General features: G+C 41.8%; 1 protein-coding gene across 5 annotated transcripts in view; it reads left to right on the top strand.

The window, feature by feature from the left end:
- SLC4A11 (solute carrier family 4 member 11) overlaps window positions 1-26,088 on the top strand; it is a 207,046-nt gene that overhangs the window by 69,336 nt on the left and 111,622 nt on the right. For all 5 annotated transcript variants that reach the window (XM_042470069.1, XM_042470067.1, XM_042470065.1 and 2 more), the window contains exon 2: window positions 25,414-25,464. In XM_042470069.1, coding sequence (XP_042326003.1) covers window positions 25,414-25,464 — 51 coding nt within the window. The remainder of the gene's footprint in view (window positions 1-25,413; window positions 25,465-26,088) is intronic.

Below are 26,088 nucleotides of genomic sequence, written 5' to 3'. Positions count from 1 at the left end.
AGTATTTAGACAACCAAAGAGGGGTTAAATGACAGCTGTCGGGTTTCATTTTAATATTTGAAACCTATCACATAATATTTTGAATCCTCCCCAAGACTAAAGGGCGATGCCCAGCCGTCTGGACTCACCACATGAGATAAAGAAATTCAGTTTGTAATGCGAGAAGAATAACTCTGGAGACCAGGGTTCGAGTCCCAGCTCAGCCAAGAAACCCACTGGATGATGTTGGACAAATCATACTCTTTCAGGGGACAAACCTTCTGTGAAGACACTTGCCAAGAATACCCCACAGTAGGTTCACCATAGGGTTGCCATACATTGGAAATAACTTGAAGGCACACAACAGCAGCAAACTACAGCTATAGCTATAGGATGCCTTAGCGTTCCACGTTCTTCCCTGCTGTGCCAGGCTGCTTGTTGATTGAGATGCAGGTCTCATTCCCACCTACAAAAAAAGCAGTTTGTGATCCGAATCGAATTGATTCAACAGCGGAGCATGGTTACCATTACATTTGCCCAGATCACATTTTTTCCCTATAAAATAACTCACTTGTGGTTCACATTCACGAATGAATTGGTTCAAAATGGACCCACTCCAGCCGGTCAAAGGGCAAATTTAAATTGGTTCTGATCCACATCTGCTTCCCAAAAGATGCGGAAAACATTGGCATCAAAAAGGCACGGGTTAAATGGGTCTAGCGTGTGCCCACCTCTCTGAATCACTTCAGCGAATTGATTCAAGTGGGAACCAGGATCATTTGAACTGGTTCAAGCCGATATGCGATTCGGTTTAAAAAGTAGTGAGAATCAGGCCACAGATTTTAAAAAAACTGGTGCATAGAGCATTTTCCATGAAAAACACTAAAGCATCAAGGGATGGAAAGCTTCTGCTTCCGTGTTTTTTCTTTCCATCCTCTTAAAAAAATAAATGAAATGAATTGCTTTGCCTTAGATAGGTGTGATTCCTCCTGTTGGATGCAGTTTTCTTCCACCAGGCTTTCTCCATTAAAGGTATCCGGAAAGAGGAGGGAGGAAAATCCACTTTAATTGTTCCATTATCTTCCTCCCCTTCCTATAGACCAGCAGAGGGGGAAAATAGATGTGGAAAACACAGTGAAGCTCAGAGGCAGTATCAAAAGGGAGGAAAGGAAGAGAGAAAAAGAAATCCCAGGTGTTTGGGTTGAGGGAGCATCACCCCTGCTTTGGAATGTGGAATTGCTCTGCCAATCTTGGGCACCTTTTTTGCTTCCAAGGCTTTTGGATGGACTCTGGGCATGCATGGCTGTCTCCCTCTGGCACTGGGTAGGAAGGGCTGCCTTGCTGCAGTCTGATGGGTCATGCTCTCTTCCCACCCCTTTGCTCCTCGCCAATTGGAAGTGAGGGAGGGGAGAGAGATGCCCTGGCTTGATTGATATTAAGATTGAAGCCATTGCCTCGACCACGAGCTCCTGCCACTGGTGGCCACCTGAGCGCAGGCTGGCACCCGAGGGAGAAGGCTTGCTCCCTGTGACAGCTCCGGGAAGCAAAGAGGAGAGGCACCGGGGCTTTGCTTTCATTGCATCTCCTTGCAAAGTTGCAGCCTAGGTAAGTTATATATGCACATCTCTCTGCGTGTATATAAAACACACATCGTTTTATATGCACAGCTATATATATGCATTAACTTATATATATGTGCTCAAATCCAGTCTTGAATTTGGGCAAGGTTGTTGCTGAGTGATGGCTTTCAACAGGAGGATGTCCAGAACTTGTCATCTAGCAGCTTTCGGAATATTTGCTTTAGAAAAGAAAGGTGGTTATTATTATTATTGCATTTCCCTATTGGCTTCTGTTTTAATAGCTGAGTGTTGTTATTAAATTGCTGCAAGATGGGCGTGTGCATTTATGTCTCATATCTGGGGATGGAAAGATAGGATTTTACAGATAATTTTATTTGGGTCATTCAACAATTCTGAACTCACTGCTCTCTCTGTGTTTGTGTGTGTGTGTGTTTCACTTTGGAAGGAAAAGGGGCCAGGGACTCTGAGTGTGTGTATTGTGTGTGTGTATTGTGGATCCTTTTTTTAAAAAATGCAAATACATTGAAGCCACTTGACCATTTTTGCCCACTGATGGTAGTATCCAGAACAGCACATAAAATACGCACCCTCTGTTCCAGGATGAAATAATTGATCATTTCCTATTAACGTATCAGTTTTTTTGGCAATGTATTGGCACCCCCAATACTGCTTGCCCCTGTGGCTTTGCAGTTGTGTAAGTTGCCTGATCGGATTGCTGAGAGAATGTGTGAGATGGAATAAATTGCATTAAGTGTCTTACTGTTTTCTGACGCTTTTGCATCGGCAGGCTTGCCTGTCTTTCCAGCACAACTCCTCTCCTTCCTTGAGGTCCGTGTCATGAAGGGGTGTGTAGCTCTGTGTTTGTTCAAAGTGTTTACATATGTGGTCACATTGATTCCACTTGATGGATTAATGGATTTCCATCAGGACTGATGGACTCCCAATTTCTTAGATGGTGCCAAATTTCCAGGGGCAGAGAAGGATGCCAAGCATAGCTTGGCAAGACTTGGAGGGTACCATCTATTCCTTCTCCAGGTGTGAAACACCATGAAAATAATGCAAAGACAGTTAAACCCAATGGGCTCTATTGATTTAACTCAGTGGCAGCAACATTGCTGAGCACTGATCCTTCCCAAATTCCCATTTATATAAGTTGCTCTTCCCAGCCTTTGCACTTTGGTGTTCTTCTCATTCAACCCAAGTTAAAATGACGTCAAGTTTGGACTAAAGTGTCTTGCTTTTTTCCTTCTCTTCTGTGGTCTTATATTCTCCTCCCATTAAATATTCCAGAGATTATAAATTTCTGTATCTCATATGTTCAATTTTGGGGAGTGTTCACAATTTTACGTGGCAGATTTTAAATGATTAAAATGAAAAGTGACGGCTGTCATTTAACACTTGTTTGTTGTTTAAATACTGATCCTTAAATGCCTGAGATGATCTCTTATGGTGTGAAAGTACTGTGATAAATCAAACTCTTAGGTCTCTTCCACACTACGTCATTATAGCAGTTGGATAGCACTTTAAGTGTATTAAGTGAGATGTGCAGTTTTGTGAACGATTTGCAGTTTTCCACCATGGATCTCTAGTACCTCACTAAACTACAGATCACAGGATTTTATCAGATGTAGCCATGTCTGTTATACACTGATGTAAAAATGGTACACTTGTGTAGTATGAATGAGACCTTAGAATCAGTGTGAAGTTTGTAATCTATAGCAGGGCAGAGGAATAATTGTATTTTTACTACTCTGCACCAAGAGGAATTGTGCAATGGAATTACAGCTGTATTTTTGTTGCATGGTGCAATGGTTTGCGTGTTGGATTACTACTTTGGAGCTTGGGGTTTGAGTGCCTGCTTGGCCATGGAAAGCCACTGAGTCACACTCTCGCAGCCCCAGAAGACCCCGTTATAATTCACCTTAGCATCACCCTAAATCATAAATGACTTGAAGGCACACAACAACAACAACAACAACAACAACAGCAACAGTCACAAGGGTGTGGGAGCCATGGCCCTCCAGATGTTCTTGGGGCTGTTGTTGGAGGTCCACCAATATCTGGAGAATAGGATCTTCTACCTCTGGCACATTGCCACTGCACATCTGGATGCTTCTTAGTGGTTTAGATAATATTGTTATTGACATTTCTCATCAATCAATTTGCTTAAGCAATCCCACCTTTTATCCAAGACTGGGGAAGCAGCTACATTGTAGAAATAATGCAGTTTGACACCACTTTCCCTTCCATGGCTCCATCCTGCAGAATGCTGGGCATTGCAGTTTGGTGAGGCACCAGCACTCTTTGGCAGAAAAGTCTCGAAACCTTGTAAAACTACAGAGCCCAGGATTTCATAGGATTGAGTTATAGCACTTAAAAGTGGTGTCAAGATGCATTATTTTCCTACAGCATAAACACACCCCGTGACTCAAGTGTCTCACTATGAAAAAGAAATAAAAATGTGTAGTTAAGACATATTTTTTAAAAACCCACACTCAAAATAGTACAGTGGGCCCTTGGTTTGATTCCCAGACTCCTTTTGGATGCCAAAATCTGTCAATCCTCACATCCCATTAAATACAATGGCGCAGTAAAATGCTGTCCCTCAAGGTTTGCTATTTGGAATTTATACCCTTTTTGGCATATTATCAAGACACAGATGTGGGAATCTGTGGATAAAGAATCTGTGGATACAGAGGGCCGATTGTATTAAACTGTCTGTAGAATTAAAATTTAAAAGATTAAAAGAATAAAAGTGGTTCCAAAGGTTGCAGAAAGTTCTTTACTTGGAAAACAGTCCATCTGCAAATGCCTGCAACATACATTTTATGGAACTTAAAAATCTTGACCCGCTGATGAAAAAGCAGTAAGGAGAAAGGTGGGTCTTCTAACAAGGGAATTCCCAAAGTTGGGGAGCAGCTGTAGGGCTGCCATAAGTTGGAAACGACTGGAAAGCACACAGTAACAGCAATGACACCCAGTCCTTGGTGATTTCCTAGCATTACAGTGTGGATATATCACAGAGAGAGAAACTTTTGTGATTTGGAGAACCAAATAATTTGTCAATTATTCAGAATATTTAGGGCTAGAAGCATGCTTTTTAAAGCATGCCTGCTCCCAAAAGCTATCTGGAATTCAATGGCAATCCTGTTTAAAAGCCAGCACTAACAGCCCACCAGATCTAGCAGCACGTCAGCTATGTTTTGAGCGTTTAGGCAGACAATTGTACTAAATATTTGAATATCATACCAAGGATTAATCTAGCCGCATGCCACTCCATACTCTCCAAATGTCCCTATTTGGTGGGGAACATCCCGATTAATCCTCTGCTGTCCTGCTTTCCCAGCTGCTTTTAAAAATGTCCCAGCTTCTCTTTCTTCCTCCCGCTTCCCACCTTTTTCCTTGGCTTACCTCCTCCGTTGCTGCAAACTAGGCTACTGGTCCCTGATGAGTTTCCAGTAAAGAATGAAACAATCATTTCAAAAATACGGTACCAAATCCTGGCAGAATGAGAAAAAATAATTGCCAGTTTCTCTACTGAGCCCATCTGATCTAGTGGTTTGATTGTTGGACTAGAAAGCAGGGTTCGAATCCAGCTGGATGAAATGTCTAAAGCTTTCAGCTGGATGACTTTGGGCAGTCGCGCTCTCTCAGCCTCTGAAGATGGCTGTGGTAAACCCTCCATGAAGAAACTTGCTGAGAAAACATTCTGATAGGGTTCACCATAAGTTGGAAACGTAGTGGTTTGAGCATTGGACTACGCCTCTGGAGACCAGGGTCCGATTTCCCACTTGGCCATGAAACTCTCTGGCTGACTTTGGTCAAGTCACACTCTCTCAGCCTCAGGGGAAGGCAATGCCAAACCTCCTCCAAGAAAATCATGCCACGAAACCCCTGTTATAGGGTCACCGTAGGGCCTCTATAAGTCAGAAACGACTTCAAGGCGTGCAACAAGATGTTGGAAATGACTTGAAAGCACACAACAACAGCAACACATTAGATAGCACTAATCCAGTTTACCTTGATGTTTTTGCCTTGTTTACCTCTCCGGCCACAGATGTGCTACCGACGATCCTGGTTTCTTATGGCTAATACCTATGTTTTCCGTTAACCTTTTCTATCGAAGATGACCGCTGCTTTCCCATCCTCTTGACACATGCCAAGAAAACCCTGCAGTGCCATTGTTCCCTGACCCCTTTTCCCTTTCCTGATCAGCTTAATAACCATCCAGCCACCATGCACAAAATCCTCACAACTGTCCGCAACAGAAAAAAGTACAGGAAGCGTGCAGAGATGTCTGTAATTTGTCTCTCTGGAGTCGGGGTCTTTCATTTCTCAGCAACACCTGTCCTGGGATGCTAGCCAAGAGAAAGGCATTACAGGAGAAGAAAGAAAGTAAGAGTGTGTGTGTGTGTGTTTATATATACAGTATATAGCAGTATATATCTTTTATATTTTATAACACACACACACACACATATATATGTCAAATATTTTATATGTTGTAATCATATCTGTTTTGTTATGAACCTCAAACACATTTCACTAAGCTGTTTTCAAAAGGTGTTTATTTGCACTTAGTTATACTACCCCCCTGTTTCATTTCAATATGGTTTGCTCTTGCTTTCCAAGATGGAGCACTCACATTTTTCCATATTGGGCTGCATCCACACTACCGAAATGATCCGGTTTGAGACTGCTTTAACTGCCCTGGCTCAATAACTAGGGAGTACTGTATTTTTGTGAGACATTTAGCTTTCTCTGTCAGAGAGCTCTGGTGCCATAATATAATACAGTTCCCAGGATTCCCTAGCACTGAGTCAGAGCAGTTAAAGTGGTCTAAGACTGGATTATTTCTGCAGTGTGTTTTGGACCTAAGATGTGTATAACGTTCGGGGTGTTTGGGTTGTTGTTGTTGTTGTTGTGTGGTCATTGTTTTGCCTTACAGTTAATTGTAATAAAGGCTTGATGGTGGTGGTGATGGTGGTGTTTGTGTATATACTGTGGGTGTGTGTGTATACATATATATATATGATGCAAAGAAAAATTGCATCCTGACCAGGATTGACAGCCTTGGAGCCCGGCCAGATTTTTCCTTCCTTCAGGAGATGCCAGCCACAGATGCAGGTGAACTGTCAGGAATAAACTCTTCTAGAATATGGCCACATAGCCTGAAAAACCCACAAAAAGTGCAACAACAACTGTTTGTGAATGTATTTTGGGTGGTTTTCAACCAGAGGCACTAGTCTCCAAAGTCTGACCCTGATCCCCAAACCTCCATAACTGTGCAAAGGGCTTGTGCTGTTTTGCTTGTTATGGTGGTGGTCATCCTTGGCATCCCTGGCACAGAGCAGCTCTTATTAGGGGCTTTTGATGGCTGAAAATGTTGGTACGCTTCCAAGGGAGTGCAGAGCAGCAAAGATACAATGACAGCAGCTCTGACTCCAGAGGCGACAACTGATCTCTCCTGCGGCGTGTGGGCGGCTGTTTGCCAGCAAAGGCTCAACCTGCTGGGTCTTCCGCCTCCTCTTCCTCCTTTCCTAGCTGTACCAAGGAGGATGAAATTAATTTTGCAGCGTGCATCATTTCCAGGGCTTTTCAGTTCATTCCGCAATCTCTCTTGCATTCAACATGGAGTGTCCTTAATGCGCTGGGTTTGCTGATGGGGAAACTGAGGCCAAGAAGATGTGCCCTAATTGTGTTATGTTAAAGATACCCAAATCAGTTGCTCTTTAAAGCAGGAGATGTTTAGTTTCTTGCAAGGCCAGATTAAGGTCTTTTGGGCCCCAGACCTCTTGGCCTTGAAACCAAGTTGGTGTGGTCCTCAGATTTGGGTTTGATGGTGTTTGGAAGAATTGTGTGTCCTTCTCCATGATACTGTGGGCTGAGTTTTGGTCAAAGACTCCAAAGACCAGGGTTTGAATCCCTTGGGTCACCTTGGGTAGGTTACACTCTCTCAGCCTCAGTGGAAGGCAGTGGCAAACCCTCTCCGAAGAAATCTTGCCAAGGAAATCTTAGAAGCCAGCGTGGTGTAGTAATTTTGAGTTTTGGACCCCAAGAGGCTAGGGTTTGTGTCCTCTACCAAACCATGGTGAACCCATTGGGAGACCTTGGGCAAGTCACACACTCTCAGCCTCAGACAAAGACCATGGCAAGCCTCTGAATAAATCTGGCCAGGAAAACTGGATGATAGAGTCACCATAAATCAGAGTTGACATGAAGGCACATGACAACAACTATCGTGTTGCCTTCCAGGTGATATTGGACTGAAGCTCCATTAAAGTCCCAACCACATCAGATGACCTTTGAGGTCTCTTCCAACTCTTTAGTTGTTTGACTCAGTCGCAAGACATAGGAGGGTAGTATAATTCCCCCTCCTGCTATATGTTTGCATGGTTTTCTTAGTCACAGAAGTTATTTCTCTGTCATGTTGTCTGTGGCTCATGTACTTTGTACCTGTGGGGACTTACTAGAACAAATGACAGTACTTGCCCATAGGGAGCCCATACTTGCCCACAGAGGATCCTTGGAGAATACTAGAGATACATAGGGGAATACTTGCCCATAGGGAAACATTGGAGAACACTTGCCTATAGGAAAACATTGGGAATTATTTCTCAAACTGCTTTATTTCCGCAGGGCAGATGCAGCCTAGGTGATAGTTACGCACCTTTTTTTCACAGTGCAGTTATAGCACTGTGTTTCCACTGGAAAGGACATGGCAACATCGTGTGGGATCCTGGGATTTATAGTTTTGCGTGGCATGTGAACTCTCAGATGGGAAATTCTGAATGCCTGTCTTAATCTTGCCTTCTCATAATGTGGCCAAGTACGACAGTTTCAATTTAGTTATCTTAACGTCCAGCCCAAGATCCATTTGTTTGTCTTTATTGCTGTCCACAGTAGCGCTCTTTTACATCACAACATCTCAAATGAATTATTTTCTTTCTCTCTGCTTTCTTAACTGTCCAGGTCTTGCATCCATACATAGTGATGGCTCGGACAATTCTAACTTTTGTGCCCGGTTGTATATCTTTACACTTTAGGATCTTGTCCAGTTCTTGCATTACTACCCTTCCCATTTCTAGTCCTCTTCTGATTTCTTGACTGCAGTCTCCTTTCTGATCCATGTTTGATCCTAGGTATGGGAAATTTTTGACTATTTTAATTCCCTTGTCATTTAGGATGGATTCATGTTATGGTTACTTGCTGAATGTGAACCTTGCAACCACCTTGAAATAAAGCAGCATTAGAATGGTCTGTTTTTTATTATTGGCATGGTTTGGTTCATCCTGTACTTTCTACTACCTGTTCCTCATCATTGGAGATTCTCAAATAGAACAAGTGATCATTTCTCTGTTCCCTTAGTAAGAAACAATTGCCTCGAAAAGCCCGGTAAGTAAGTACTTCAAGTAGTTTTCTGCGTGACGTGAAAGCATTCAACTAGCTGTTTTGGGTAGATGTCTCGGGCTGAGTTAATAGCAACCTACACTTGATGTTAGGAGGCCAACCAGGTTTACAGATGCTGTTGTTTTTACAGTTACCCCTCCTTATCCACGAATTTTTTTATCCACAGATTCAAGTATCCATGGCTTGAAAATATTCAAAAAAAGTATAAATTCCAAATAACAAACCTTGATTTCCAATTTTATATAAGGGACACCATTTTGCTCTGCCATTATATTTAATGGGACTTGAGCATCCACAGATTTTCTTATCCATGGAGGATCCAGGAACCAAACTCCAAAGGATAACAAGGTCTTCAAGTCATGAGAAACCTTCAAAAATCCCTGTCCTCGGTTGCTCTTCACAGTTGCTTCTGGCTCCTAGCCATGGCCTCCTTGAGTCCATCCATCTGGCATGTGATCTGCCTCTTTTTCTCTTACCTTCAGCCTTTCCAAACATTATTGTGTCAAAGTACAACAGCCTCCGTTTCATCATCTTGGCTTCCAGGTATAGCTCAGGCTTGATCAGTTCCAGTATCCATTTGTTTGGCTTTCTGGCCATCCATGTTATCTTCAGCACTCTTCTCCAGCACTATATCTCAAATAAATTGATTTTCTTTCTATCAGCTTTCTTTTCTGTCCAACTCTTGCGTCCGTACATGGTGACGGGAAATACGATGGTTTGGAAGATACTTGCTTTAATGTCCAGTATTATATCTGTGCTTATAATGATCTTTTCTAGTTCACACTTAGCCAGTGTGTAGCTTAGGGGTTTGAATGTTGGACTGTGACTCTGAAGACCAGGATTCAATTCCCAACTCAACCATGAAACCCATTGGGTGACCTTGGGAAAGGAGTCATACACTCTTAGTTTCGGGGGGAAGGCAATGGCAAACCTTCTCTGAACAAATCTTGCCAAGAAAACCCTATGATAAGTCTGCCTTAGGGTTGCCATAAGTTGGAAACAACTTGAAGGTGCACAACAACTAGTTCTTTTATAGCTGCCCTTCCAGTCTTTCTTATCTCTTGATTGCAATCTCCGTTTTGTGTGATGGTTGATCCAAGGTCTGGGAAATCTGAGTATTTCAATGTCATCCTCTTCAAGATTGAATTTACGTAAGTCCTCCATTGTCATTATTTCTGTTTTCTTAACGTTCAGCATTAAGCCTGCCTTTGCACTTTCTTCTTTGACTTTCTTTAGCAACTGTTACGAATCTTTGTTGTTTTCCGCTAGTATTATGGTGTCATCTGCATATCTTATAGATTGTTGATGTTTCTTTGATCGCCACTCGTCCTCCTTCTGAGTCTTAGCTTCTCCTGCGTATGATATTTTCTGCAGATAAATTGAACAAATAGGCTGATAAGATGCAACCTTGTCTGACCCCCTTTGCCAGCTGTTTGTCCATATCTTGTTCTAACGGTATCCTCTTGCCCTGTTTACAGATTACATATCAAGGCAATCAAATGTAATGGTACTCCCATTGCTTTAAGAGCCACCCATAACTTTTCATTATCTTTGCATAGCTTTCCCTAATCGACCGCCTCCAAGAAAGGCATCCCAGGTCTATGTGCCTGGCCCTGAGTCTCTAGGTTTTATGTCTCATCTCCACATGGCAAACAAAAGTGCACATTTTCTGGACTCATCTTCAAGGAAGAAGAAGAAGGGACTGTGTACAAATCCCCAGCTAATCTATGAAAGCAGAAGCTTGCTACAGATTGCAAGACTTAATTGATTTATTGCTGCACCTTGAAGAGACTTCATATTTACTTTGGTTGCTGCCATGCTGCAGAATTAATGCAGTTTGACAATCATGGCTCTGTCCTATAGCATCCAGGGATTTTTAGTTTGTTGTTTCCTGCTCAGCCATGGAAACCTTGGGAAACCTGCCTCAGGATGGCAATGTCAGAAACGTGCCAAGAAAACCGTAGGACAGGTTCTCCTTAGGGTCACCAAAAGATGGGAATGACTTGAAGGCGCACCACAAAAGCAAATGCCTAAGAAAACCCTATGAAATTCATAGGGTCGCCATAAGTGACTTGAAGGCACATGCACATGCATTGTTTGTTTTAATATATATTGATTTTATATGGTGTTTTAGCTGGTGTTATGTATTTGTTGTTGTTCCCTGTCACGATCTGTAGGAAGGATCAGGTAAGAAATAACAGCAGCAGCAGCAGCAAGGCTTTAAATGATAAATTATTTAATATAACTTTTGTTTTTAAAACTATTGGTGTTGATTTTCTGCAGCTTTTGTGTGTGTGTGTGTGTGTGTGTGTGTGTACTGCCCAGATCTTTGGATATAGGACAGGATACAAATATTTTAGTAAATAAAAAATTAAATAAAGGTTGAACGAATGGATCGGAATATGTTGCTGTGATAAGTGAGTCTCTTGGATTAAATGTATAGATATGGATTAAGTCCAAAGAAAGGCAGAAGATTGATGAAGGAAGAGGAATACAGATATACTTGAGTTAACAAAGCCTCTGATGGCGGAGTTTCTTTCTGCAAAGTCTTCTTTATGCTTTCTCATCCTCTGTCTGGTGGGAAGTATTTTTAGCAGTATTAGCATTGAAAGGAGGATGAAGGAGAGATGGAGAACTTTGCGTGTTGCATTGCAGCAGTATTTCTGAGAAAACTGTGCAATAAACAAAGCTTGAACTGGGATAAAATGGGATTCTTCTTTCGCCAATCCTACAAATAAACAGCAGCTGCCTCCAGAATCCCTTTCTGAACAGGTGGGAACAAGAAAAGGGGAAAGCAGATAAACCTCATCACTACCAAACCGTTACAAAAAAGTATAGATCTCTATGTTAAAATCACCAGAACGGAAATCATCAGACAGGTGGAAATGGGCTGACGAAAGAAAAACCTCATCCCTGGATGCATTTTGGAAGCAGCTCTCAAGTGGTCTCTACCACTTTCAAAATGTTTTTACATGTAAGGCTTATCAGACAGGTTGTTTCGTTTCAGTTTTGCAAACGCATCTGAGGAATTAGACTGAAGTCTATGAAAGCTCATGATGCCAACTTCTTTTCTTCATTTAGTCTCAAAGGTGCTTCAAGATCTCTTTATGTACTGATTTTACAGACTGACACAGCTATATCTTTGAGTTTTGCATGTTGTTAGTTTTAGACAAAAAGACAGCTGAAATATATCAACCTGCTCTTGGTTTTTGTGGCAGAGGTGTGTTGTTGTTGTGTGCCTTCAAGTCCTTTCCGACTTATGGTGACCCTATCACAGGGTTCTCTTGGCACAATTTGTTCAGAGGTTTGCCATTGCCTTCCCCTAAGGCTGAGAGAGTGTGACTTGCCCAGGATCACTCAGTGGGTTTCATGGCTGAGCGGGAATCGAACCCTGATCTCCAGAGTTGCAGTCCAATGCTCAAACCACTACTGTGTGTGTGTGTGTGTGTGTGTGTATTTATTGAAAACAATAGGATCCTTTGCAGAGAAATCTTGCCATCCTCTGCTGCCTGTTGAGACTTTGGCGTGATGCTATTGGCGTCCTGGCTTGCTTTTGGATCTGACAAGAAAACATGGAATTTAATGTTTTGCAGTTGTTGTTGTTGTTGGTTGTTTAATTGTAATTTGTGCATCCAAGACACCTGTTGACTTATGGTGATGCCTTGAATTTTTGTAGGGTTTTCTTAGGCAAGGAATACTCAGAGGTGGTTTTGCCAATTCCTTCCTCTGAAATATAGCCTACAGTACCTGTTATTCCTTGGTGGTCTCCCATTCAGGTACCTAACCAGGGCTGACTCTGCTGAGCTTCCAAGATCAGATGGGATCTGGTGCCAGTAGGGCATTGTTGCTGTTGTTGTTGTTGTTGTTGTTGTTGTGTGCCTTCAAGTCATTTCTGACTTATGGCGACCCTATCATGGGGTTTTCTTTGCACGTTTCTTCAGAGGGGTTTGCCATTGCCACCCTCTGAGGCTGAGAGTGTGCGACTTGCCCAGGGTCACCCAGTGGTTTTTGTGGCTGAGTGATGATTTGAACCCTGGCCCCCCAGAACCGTAATCCACCATTCAAACCACTAGACCGTATTAAGCTTTGTCGCATCCTATAGGAGAAGATGGGAATCGTGCACCCTTCCAGATGTTGTTGGACTGCAAGTACTAGCAGTCTTGGCCAGCATAGTCAACGATAAGAAATGATAGGAGTTGTGATCCCTCCAAAAAAGGGCTACACTAAACCTGCATTCAGTTGCTACTCCCAACTTAAGTAGAATAGACCCAGACTGGTAAGCTGGTTTTTAGGTAAATGCCGTTGACTGACCTATAAAAAGACTAGCAATTGGCTTTAGGTGCCAGTTTGCATTCATATTGAAGCACTACATCAGTGATAATCACTTTGTTGCCTTGGATGTAGAATAAATCAGGTTTCAGTAGTTCTTAAGGGCAGGTTTCAATTTATGACTGGGCTTCCCGTTACTCAGCTTTGGTTTCTTTTTACTGGACTATTCCAAATTTGGTTATGATGCTTTAACGCTTCTTCTCTTTTACTCCTACTGGGAGCTGTCCCACGATGTGGTGGGAAATAATTTTTGTTTGTTGCTGCGCAGTGGCTTATCTTCCAAACCTAGACATTACTTGCGCAGCAGGTATTTGCTCTTAATGTCACAACAGTGAAGATGTTTTTCTCCTGGAGACCACAGTGCAATTTCAACTAGCCTCCTGCTCCTGGGGTTTATTTTTCCCCTCTCCAAGTGTGTGATTTATATGAATGTTTTTTTTAAAGCTTTGATTTGGTCACGGCATACCTTTTTCTTGTGTGTCCTACATTTGCCTCGGACTGTCCTCCTTTGTGTTGGTGACATCTGGTCGCTCTGAGCGATGCTTGCGTTCTGTGACTGCTGGACTGGGATTTTGGAAGCATTTCTTCCAAATCCCCTTCATTTCCTTTTATGTCTCGAGGGTTTCAGCTTGCGTCTGCTTCCTTTCCAAATAATTGCATTGTTTTCTTCTCTTGCAGCATTCTCTCTTCCTCAAATTCTCCTTGTTCTTTTCTTTGGCCTTTCTCAAGACCTGCAGGGCAATGGCACACCTGGCGGGATGCAAACAGTGGGCTCTCACAAGAAATCTCTATTGCAACCTGTTCCTTCCAACATGTCCCTACATGATCTGGAGTTAGGGATGAGTCTTTGTTGTGATCACCTTTGCTTTTGACCCTCAAATTATTTAGGTGTTTGTTAGAGAACTACTGTGAAATATTGATTTGAGTGATGGACTGAATCTCTGGAGACCAGGGTTCGATTCCCAGCTCACCCACCATTCAAAAATTCCCTTGTTTAGAATACAACTAAAAACGATCAAAGTACTAGAAACCCATGCACTTTAAAGCAGCGCAAGACCCCAAGGACACAGGTATGAGCAAGAGTTACATCAAAATGGTGATATGTTTGGAAGAAACTCTACAGCTGACAGCAAAGTATGACCTATGCAGTGTTTTGAGGATGTTTTAAACAAATATTAGTGTACAACATACAATTATCAGGACATTTTATGAAAACTTGGAGAGGAAAAATGTAGGAAACATCAGCAAAACAGCGGGATAGAAGGAGAGTTCGACATCCATCTGGGAGGAAAATTGGTTTCTAAGTTGGTGGCATAGAAATGCCTCAAAGAAAGAAACATTTCATAAATTATTCCAAAATGGAATTAAAAAATAAATCAGACTCAATGAGACAGTGTGGGATCTGTAACTATATTTTGGAGGGGATTTCACTAAAGACGTTATTTTGCAATGATATATAGCACAAGCAAACTGTTAAAATAGCATTGTTCGATTAGATGGGAAAATACTGTTTTTAAAATTGAGCGATATTGCGCCCTTGCAAAAATACTGGAATAAATCGGCCCAATAACACTTTCTCGAATTACCGCACAACTAACCATAGCGCCGCCCAATTTCTTCCATATCATTCCACACATGCGCTCACATGTTAAACGGCTTTCTGGTTTTGTGAGGGAAAGAATGGGAAAATGCACCACTGGCATCGTGCAATGATTGCAATATTGCTATTGTGGCGGATCAAATTATCGTACGCTTGAAAAATAGTTGATGGGAAGCAGCATCACTGCAATTCATGCCATTTTGACAATGCGAGTCCAGCGGTATGCCCACGAGAGAAACACGCCGTTGTGCGGTAGAAACAGAGCAATAATGGAAGTGGCACAGTTTGTTTGTGCTATACATCATGGTGTGATAAGAGAAAGGAGCCATGGATCTCAAACAGATGGATGTGAAGATGGAGGTATTGCAAATAGAGGAGTTGGAGGAGGAAGGGAGTAATGAAAAATGAGATTGGAATAAATGCAAAATGAACAGCACCGGAGGTGATTGGCATATTCTTATAATGCCAACGTATACCACTGGAATATTAAGAGCCGGCAGGTGTGGTATTGTGTGCTGCCTTTAAGTCCCTCAGATGAAGAATAGCCTATAAATATGATGAATAAGAACAATGAAAAAGGAATTTCTTCATAAATCAAGCTGTAGAGACTCTGGTGGAATTGAAATAGGAATCCCATCCCTTGCTTTTGCAAGTATGATTAGGCGGTTGTTGTGTGTTTGAGTTGTCTCCTGTCGACCTCCTTCAACCCAGTACTGTCAGTACACTTTTTCCTAACCTGGTGCACTCCCCAACAGGTCAGACTGCAACTCCCATAGTTGTGTGATGATGGGACTTGTAGTTCAACACTTTAAGTGGGATGTTAGATTGAGGAACCTTGTTCCCGGAACTCTTGTCCCTCAATATACATACAACAACAAAAAATTTAAGACAGTAAATAAATAACAGTAGTGATAATTTTAAAAGGATAAAAATACTTCAGATCAATAATAACAATAGTAGCTATTATCATTATTTCTTACCTGCCTCTCCTCACAGATCGAGGCAGGGAACAACAATTAACAGACAAACATCAGTTAAAAGGACATTAGTTAAAACACACATCAAGTTAAAAGGACAAACAAGATGTACACAAATGAAAAAAACTACATTTAAAATTCATCATTTAAAAAATCAGAATTTAAAAACCATCTGAATAAGCCTGGCGGAAAATCCTTTAAAGGGATCTGCCTAGATAATGCCAATTTTAATTGCTCTGTTGTTGTTTATTTCTTGAAGGTTCGTTCTAGGTCCCAAAGAAGCAATGTGTCTTTGTTCTGGGTTGTGGATTCTGGATCGTAGCACCCTTTGACTTGCCAATGTCTATGTGATTCTGTATGCGCTTGTGTGTCCCTAAAGTGCAAAGCATGGGAAAGTTATTGGGGGGGGGGGGCTACAATTTCCAGAAAAAGAAATGAAATGGTTTTGTAGGCGCCAATGTGGTATTGGGGCCGAGTGTTGAACTGGGACTCTGGGAGAAGAGGATTCAAATCACGAATCAGCTATGGAAACCCAACCTTGGGCAGGTCACATTCTCTCAGCCTCAGACGAAAGCAGTAGTATCTCTCCTCTGAGTCAGTATTGCCAAGAATACCCTGCGATGGGTTCCCCATAAATTGGAAAGAACTTGAAGGCACCCAACAGCAACAAGGTGAAATGGAGTTCACAAGCACACAGGTAACAAAATCCCTTGCCCTTCCTGGGACCAAGCCATGCCAAAGGCTCCAATTTGACCCAAGTTCTCACAGATGAACCATTCTCACAGACTGAGCGCAAACTGATCTCCTTGCCCCAGATTGCTATCAGAAAAGATGGGCGAGAAGGAGGTGTTGGGTTTTCCCGGCTGCCTTGCTCTGCCACTTCTCAGCTTTTGCGGGTTTCCCCCCCTCTTTGCTGTTCCAGTCTGTCGCTGCACAAAACATAAGAAGTGCTGACCTACTTTGGGAGTTTGCACAAGCGTTGCTTATCCCTCATTACGGTGCCTTTTCTCTCCCTAGCCCTGTCAATCCAAATGGAAGGAAAAATTGGTTAGGGTTTGAAGTTTTATGGCCAAGTGTATTGATAGTGGAAACATAGTGCTGAGGAAGGCTTTCTGATTTAATGGTTCACAGGAAACCAGGATAGTTGTTGTTAGCTGCCCTTGAGTCAACTCTGACTCATGGCAACCCTGTGGATGAAACACCTCCAACAATCCCTCTCCTCCACTGCCTTGCCCAGATCCTGCAAGCCCTTGCCCATAACCCCCCGATTGAGCTTGATATTCCTTAGAAGGGAGTTCCACAGGCAAGACACTACCAGATAGAAAGCCTTGTTACATGCACTCACCATGCTGGCCTCATAAGGTAGTGGGACAGACATCTTCTGAGAATCTCACATTTGGGGCAGGAGGTCTTTCAGATATACTAGTTTGTGGTGGAATGATTCAGAAAATGCCCATGTGAATTTTCAATATACAGAGACATGGCCGTGATAGCCTGGAATATCAACATGCAAAGGGGTCTTGTAGCATCGTTGAGACGAAGATGCCTTTGCATGGTCAACATACAGGTTGAGTCTCCCTTATCTGGAATTCCAAAATCCAAAATACTTCCAAAACCAGTACTTTGCTTTTCATGTGTGGCTGAGATAGTGATCCCTTTGCTTTCTGATGGTTCAATGTACACAAACTTCCTTTCGTGCACAAAATTATTTAAAATGTTTGTGTAGGATATTACCTTCAGGCTATGTGTGTAAGGTGTGTATGAAACGTAAATGAATTTTGTGTTTAGATTTGGGTCCCATCACCAAGATATCTCATTATGTACATATATGCAAATACAGATATTCCAAAATCCAAAATAGTTCTGATCCCAAGCATTTTTGTTATGGGATACTCAACCTGTATTTCTCAACAAGATGATCATAGTTTAGTGGTGCAGAGTTGATGTATTTGAGAAATATGAGATGCTTGCTCCCAGGGGAAAGCATGGCGAGACTCTTTGGGGAACAGGAATGGAGTCAGTCTAGCAAGCTTCAGGATTCTGTGTGGATGCTAAAAATAGGAGTTTAGACTATTCTGCTAGAGAAAGCAAGATTTTGTTTCGGAAAGGCTTCAACCTGAAAAAGACACACTTTGAGCATTTCCAAGTCAGCCCAAAAGGCCTGCTACCTGTCCTTTAAGTTAATATAACTTTAGTTGGAGCAGAGGTCCATCTTGGTGCCAAGCAGATGTTCCTGTATATTAACTTTCAGGAGCATCATTAAATGTTACAGTCTGACAGCTTGCAACAAGAGAAATTGCTATGTTGTTGGGTCATTCCTCTTCCTGACCTGCCGCTGTTGGAAAGGATTAATGGTGACCAATTTTCTGGGGGTAGTGAAGCATTTGGGGATGGTTAAAATGTATTCTGGATTTTACCATACCCAAGGTATGTGGAAATGTTAGCGTGGAAAGAAAAGGGCATTGCCTGAAAGCATGCCCCTGAAATGAAATTCTTTCATCAAGCATTCGGGGAACGCTGGTATGTCTTTTTAACTTGCAGATACTGCAAAGCTCAAGAGACTTTATTATATTTCTCCCTACAACCCTCATATCATGAAATTTGTAATTGGCTGCTTTGAGGTACTGTATATCGTCTGAGGAATTTAATAATGGAACAATGCGAGATGCAAATGTGAAAATGCTAACAATCTAAGAAATGAAGGTAGAGCGTGGTGGTATTTTTCTAGTCTTTTGGATGCATTTGATCCCTTCGTCTTGATGGGAACAGAGTTACAAGATGTGCCTTTCTTGTTACTGTGTGCCTTCAAGTTGCTCCCGACTTACGGCGACTCTAAGGCGAACCTGTCATGCGGTTTTCTTGGCAAGATTTTAATCAGAGGAGGTTTGCCATTGCCTTCTCCTGAGGCTGAGAGCATGTGACTTGCCCAAGGTCACCCAATGGGTTTCATGGATGAGCTGGGAACTGAACCCTGGTCTCCAGAGTCTCAATCCAGCACTTAAACCAGTAAGCCAGACTGGCTCTCTATTAAGGAATATCTTAGGTTCTGCATCATAGCACCATAGATCATGTGGAATTAGGTTTTGCATTATCATCTTTCTTTTTCAAAATGTTTCAGGGCTAGAAATGTTCAAGGCGCCAACCTATGAATACTTACAACTCAAAATCATGCTAACTGTATCTGGGAGTAGTTAAAATGGGAAATTCTTAAACCTACCTTTTGAAAAATGAGGTCTTCAGGAGGTGTCCTTCTCTGTGTCCAGTATGACATAGCAGGACATAGAAGAAGCTCTTCTTGGTTGTGGCACCCAGAATGTAGAAGGTCTTCTCCTTGCAGATCCAGCTGGAGCCAGCTTTGGTTTCTTAATAGCACCAAACCAAATAATAGCACCAAGCCAAATAATGACTTGTTATTAAAGCTTTCGGGGAAACTTTGTTTCATGCACAAAATTATTAAAAATATTATGTGTAAAATTATTTTCAGGCTATGTTTATAAGGTATATAATGGATTTAGAAGGTATATAATAGTTGGAGTCAGCATGACATAGTGGTTTGAGTGTTGGACTAGGACTTTGGAGACCAGGGTTCAGTTCCCTGTTTGGCCATAAAACCCACTGGGTGACCTTGGGCAAGTCACAAGCTCTCAGCCTCAGAGGAAGGCTCCTCTGAAGAAAGCTTGCCAAGAAAACCTCATGAAAGGTTTACTTTAGGGCCGCCATAAGTCAGAAACGATTTGAAGGCACACAACAACACGGTGTATAATGATATAATGGGTCCCATCTCCAAAATAGCTCCTTATGTATATGCAAATACTGTATTCCAAAATCTGGAAAGAAATCCCAAATCCAAAACACGTTTTGTCTCAAGCATTTCAGATAAGGGAGACTCAGTGTTTAAATTTCTGTGTGATTCACCCTGACACTTAATGTATTGCCTTAAATAACTTCCTCCTCCTCCTCCTCCGTGTCTGCGCTTTCCGAATCTTACTCCTGTGAGAGCCTTGGCAGACGACAAGCCTGAACTTGAGAGCAAGGTTCAAAACTAGTACAAATCCTGTCACACAGGTTGCAAATGAATGTTTAAAGTTATTGTTTCAGCAAAATGTATTGATTTATTCTGTTTTGCTGCTGCTGTATCCCCAGGGCTCAGAGCAGTCCAAGAGTATTTTAATTGCGGTGTGGATCTGGAGAAAAGGTTTTACACCTGTTCTCTGGGAAGGCTGTGCATTTGAGACTCTGGTTCAGCCAGTTCAAGTCCAGCTGCACTGCAGAGGTTTTGTTGTAAATCTGGTGCTAGAGGAAACATTTCTGGGCCCTACCACCTGTCTTTTTCCTTCCTTTGTTGTTGTTAACTGTCCTCAAGTCGATTTTGCCCCATGATGAACGTATGGATGAGACATCTCCAAGATTCCCTGTCCTCCACTGCTCTGCTCAGGTCCTGAAAATTCATACCTGTGACCTCCTTAATAGAGTCCATCCATCTGGCATGAGGTTTTCCTCTCTTTCTACTTCCTTCCACCTTTCCCAGCATTATTGTTTTTTCCAATGAGTAGTGCCTTCTCATGATGTGTCCAAAGTACAACAGCCTCAGTTTGGTCATCTTGGCTTCCAGGGACATCTGTGGCTTGATCTGATCAAGGACCCATTGGTTTGTCTTCTTGGCTTCCATGGGATCCTCAGCACTCTTCTCTAGCATCACATCATCTCAAATGAATTGATTTTCTTCCTAGCTTGTTTCTTAATTCTCCAGCTCTCACATCCATACATTGTAATAGGGAATAGGCTTGTATGACTCTAACTTTGGTGCTCAGTTATATATCTTTACATTTTAGGGTCTTTTCTTTCATAGCTGCCCTACCCATTCTTAGTCTTCTTATGATTTCTTGACTCCAGTCTTTGCTCTGATCAGTGTTTGATCCAAGGTACGAGAATTCTTTTACTATTTCTATTTCCTCATTGTCTTGGTTGAGTTCATGTAAATTGTCCACGCTCATTATTTTTGCTTTCTTTATGTTCAATACACAGAGATCTTGTAGCACCTCTGAGACTAACAAAAATGCCACAGGATCTCTCCACGTACTGATTCTACAGACTAACACAGCTATATCTTTGAATGCTACCTTTATGTTCAATAGTAAGCCTGCCTTTGCACTTTCTTCCTTTATCTTCCTTAGTAGTTTTCTGCTAGTAGTATGGTGTCATCTGCATATTTGGGGTTGTTGATACTCCTTCTTCCCATCTTCACTTCTCCTTCTTCGGGGTCCAAGCCTGCTTTTCTTATGATATGTTCTACATAGAGGTTGAGTGAAAGCAAACCTCTTCTTAAAGATCTCCAAAGAAGGAGAATCCACCACCCACCGAGGCAGTCTCTTCCAATTTGGAGAATAGCGAATCCTCTGGTAAAACTGAGAAGACCAGGTGCAGCTGGCTTTGACACTCGGGAATACAATTTGCATTACAGAGAAGTGTCAGGGTTCATTGCCAAGCTTTCTTTTTTTAAAATCTAGAGAGTGTGAGAGTCTTCCGTTACCAGGGCTTCTCATTTCTTATATAGTGCAATATAATCAATGCACTGGGATCTGTATACTCTTATCTCAAAGGGATTGTCTGAGAGTTTTGCTTCACTGGTGATGCGGAAAGACAAGGACCATCTATGCAATGAACCTTGTTATATGGATCTGTTTCTCTGGTCTCTCTCTATGTATATCTTGAGTACCCATCAAGCTCAAAGCCTACAAGAGTGAAAGAAATGACAAAAAGGATAGGTTGTGAATAGGGACTTAAAGAATGCTCCTATATTTTCTCACTTTCAGTAGGAAAGAGTGTCTTGACACATCAAGAAAATGCTTTAAAATTATAATGAGGATTTCCCCCTCTGTTTCAGGACTTCCATAAAAAGAAAAAACCCAATAAACTTTTCTCTGTTGCTAGGGCTACATCCGCACTGCAGAAATAATCCAGTTTGACACCACTTTAACTGCCATGGCTCAGTGCTATGGAATCCTGATGTTTGTAGTTTGTTGTGGCACCAAAGCTCTTTGACAGGGAAGGCTAGATATCTCACAAAACGACAAATCCTAGAATTCTGTAGCATTGAGCCATGACAGTTAAAGCAGTATCAAAGTGCATCATTTCTGCAATGCAGATGCAGCCTCAGATACATATGTAATATTTGGGGTTTGCTCTCCCTTTTTTAATTATACTAAGTCTATTAGGTTGTAATGTTTTACAAAAATAATGGCTGAATTGATATTACCCCTGTCTGTTTTTGTGCCTTTTGTATTGAGCTTTGTATGGAGGATATCTTGTGTTTTAATCCTCTATGATGGCATAATAAAGATTGGATAGGATTGGCCAAAAATCCATTGGCTTGGGCTTGCAAGCATCCTTTTAAATGCCAACTTTGCACCGTGTGACCATAAGTTGTCCCCCAAAACCTATCTCTTAAGCCAGGTGGCTTCCCAACTGAAGGGTTTTTGAGTCTTTGCAGAACAAGAGGATGGGGAATGATGACCATAGCACTCTCCTGGTCATGAGGCATGTTGAGAGAAACGGTTGTGACATGGTGCAAAGTTGGCATTTAGAAGAAGGCTTGCAAGAAATGATAAGTGGTTTGCATCTGCTTTTGTTAGCTGTTCCCGAAGCTGCAGATAATCTGAGGACATTTACAAACAGCTATTAATAGTCTTCTTCCACTTCCTTCATTTTTAAAAAGAAATTATAGCCATGAGTCTTGGGGACCCAGTCCCTTAGTATTCTGATCTTAAAAACATGGGCCAAAATTCTTCAGTGGCACACAAGGCTGAGCCGATGGATTCAAATTACAGGAAAAGAGATTCCATGTTAATACTGTATTAGGAAGACCTTCTTTTCTATAAAGGATTTGGTTATCTCAACCGTATGGTGGATGTACTCCTGCAGAGGGTTTTGAAGATCAGGCAGTTGATTTTAAAACAGTGAAAGTGATCTGAAATCTTCATTTTTAGGTTGCATCTGCACTGCAGAAATAATCCAGGTTGATACTTAAAGTTGTCATGGCACATTATGTACTATGCAATTCTGGAAATTGGTTTGTTGTGGCACCAGAGCTCTTTGACAGGGAAGACTAAATGTCTCCCAGAACTGCAAACCAATGGTATAGCATTGAGCCACGGCAGCTAAAGTGGTGTCAACCTGGATTATTTCTGCAGTGCGGATGCAGCCTTAGTTAACTGTCGTGGCATCATCTCTAGCTGCCAATGGATTCTGTTTCAGTGGATTTCACTCTAAACTTCAAAGGAACTGTCCAAGGTGCCGATTCCATTTCCCCAAATAAATTCAGCAGGTTATATGATGATGCCTTGAAAATTTGGGCTAAAAACCTGGAACCAATTCACCACCACCAAGGCTGGGGGGAAAACCAAGTTAAAAACAAAACAAAATCAAAACGTTGGTGGGTTGAGGTGTTTCGATGGGTCCCTCCCCCATTAATATGTAGGACTACACCAAAATAGGTCTCACTCAGAAAATTAGGAAGCAAAATGAAGTTCAGATATTACAGTCACTAGCTTAAAAATAATAATTGTTGTTGGTGGTTGTGTGCCTTCTAGTCATATCTGACTTATGATGATCCTGAGGTGGGCCTATCATGGGGTTTTCTGGGGCTGAGAGGGTGTGACTCGTCCAAAGTCTCCCAGTGAGTTTCCACAGCCAAAAGAGGAATTTAACCCTGATCTCCAGAGTTGAACACTGAAACCAATGGTGTAGTATAATATTGTATTTGCAAAAAGTATACAGTATTTAAAAAATATGCACACATAGATTGATAGAGCTGGAAGAGACCTCAAGGGTCACCAAATCCAACCCCTGCAATGTAGGAATACATCCCCCCATATACTTTAAATTACTTTACTAGATAGCCTTTTGATATCTTATATTAAGGCAAGAGAGAGATGCAAGGCTGGAGATAGGCTGAAGATCTGTAAAATGGTGGGAAGTATGGATTTGTGCCAAGCACACCTATTGGATTCCCACTACTGTATTTCACAGATCCTCAGTCTCTCGAGTGACTTGCACCACTTTCCAGTCTTGCGTCTTGTTCATGTGCTACTTGTGTTGCATATTGTGCACCGTATTGGGTTGTGTAGTTTGAATCCACGGTTGGTTGAATCTGTGGATATGGATCCCTTGGCTGAGATCCAGGTTGTCTGAAGGACCGTATTTTTCCATATAAGCCTGTTTGTGTTGTGAATTTTCCGGGGAGTCCCACCAACCTCACCAATACATCAAATGAAAACAGGGGAGGGAGTCTTCTTGGTGGCTGCTCCCAGGCTTTGGAACTCCTTTTCTAGAGATGTTAGACTGGCATCCTCCTTGCTTCTCCATTCATAGCCAGATGCAAACCTTATTGTTTCAGAGGTGGCTGCTCAGGCGAAAAGGTCTTTTCATGTACTGTGCTGTTTGTACTTAGTCTTTTTAATGGTTACGTTTTTAGATGCTTTTAATTTTATGTATAGTTTTATTATATATTTAATTATTTTAAAAATATTTATGTATATTACCCAAAACAAATACAGTATATATGTTTTTCATTCCCCTTATATTCAAACAAATTTCTTCCCTACGTAACTTCCTGATCTTAATCCTTTTATATAACACTAGAAATCTTGCTTTGTACATCTCAAATAGCATAACAGTGTTTGTTTTTACATTCTAATCCCATATCTCTCAGTTTGTCATCATATAATAAATATTATTACCATTAAAATAACCTATATGCAAAACAGTCCTTTTGTGATTTCCCATGTTATTATCAAATTCCTTATCCCTGGCTTGAAAATATTTAAAAATTTGTATAAATTCCAGGAAGCAAACTTTGATTTGGCCATTTTGTAAAGGATACCATTTTATTGTGCCATTGTATTTAATGGGGCTTCAGCATCCATGGATTTTGGTATCCATAGAGGGTCCAGGAACCGTATCCCACAGATACCAAGGGCCCACTGTATAAATAAATACAGAATTTCATGATGATGATGGTGATGATAGGCATTTGGAAATATGCTCAACTGTTGACATATGACTCTCCGTTTGGAACATATGGCGAAATTATAACTTTTGAGGAGTACATTTATTTTTCCATTTTCCCAAAATCACCCTGCATTGTTGCTGTGGTGAGCCTTCAAGTTGTTTCCGACTTATGGCAACCCAAAGGCAAACGTATCATGGGATGTTTTGGGCAAGATTTGTTCAGAGGGGGGTTGCTTTTGCCTTCCTCTGAGGCTGAGACAGTGTGAGTTGGCCAGAGTTACTCAGGGATTCAGACCCAGGTCTCACAGAGTCCTGGTCCAGCACTCAGACCACTACAACATGCTGTCTCTGACTTGGAATTCAAATATATAGCTGTGTTTGTCTGTAGAATCAGTATGTAGAAAGATCTTGTAGCAACTGAAAGAAAGAAATTGGCAGCATGAGCTTTTGTAGACTTCAGTCTACTTTCTCTGACCTGCTTTACTACCACCTTACTTACGTTTCTCTTTTTTTCTTTTTTCCTTTTTAGAAAGCCCACCAGCAGCAATGTCCAGGAATGGGTACTTCTTTGAAGAAACAGGCAAGTAGCATCCCATTTACTAACAGTAGGTCTGGTTTCTTAGTACCGATCCTTATGTACATAGCAGAGCACCAACAAATGCACAACAGGGAAGTGGCTGCAGGCCTGGGGATTTCCCTGACGTTTGCAGAAGTTAACAGTTGTTGTCTTGGCTGCATTTAGAGCCATTTGGGGGAAGCTCAGGTCACCAGGTGATTTCTGGGAGGTCCTCCAAGGTCTCTCCTCTGGCCCCAAATTGTGTGCAAATGGTGTAAATGCTTTCAAAATGGTCCTGGGATATCCTTCCTTGTTGTGTTGTCTGTCTGTGTATTTGCTAAACACACACACACACACCTCTTGCATGGCAGGCTGTTGATTTTGAGAGCACATTTGTTTTGCTGGCTCCAAAAATGTATTTTTTTAATTGTTAAATCCTTTTCCTCGTTTTTGGACTGCAGCTCTCCAAATCTTCCCGTTGGCATGGCCACTGGCTGGGGAATTCAGAGAGTTGTAGTTTAAACAAATGACCTTTTCCAAGCTTTGGTCTTACTCCAGGCAGAGCTGTAGCTGTGTTTGTGTTTGTGTGTGTTGTGTACCTTCAAGTCGTTTCTGACATTTTGTGGCCTATCATTGGGTTTTCTTGGC

The sequence above is a fragment of the Sceloporus undulatus genome, chromosome 5 (genome assembly GCF_019175285.1).
Source record: "Sceloporus undulatus isolate JIND9_A2432 ecotype Alabama chromosome 5, SceUnd_v1.1, whole genome shotgun sequence".
Taxonomy (NCBI): Eukaryota; Metazoa; Chordata; class Lepidosauria; order Squamata; family Phrynosomatidae; genus Sceloporus; species Sceloporus undulatus.
The sequence above is the reverse complement of the archived record's forward strand: the minus strand, read 5'-3'. Positions and strand labels throughout refer to the sequence as shown.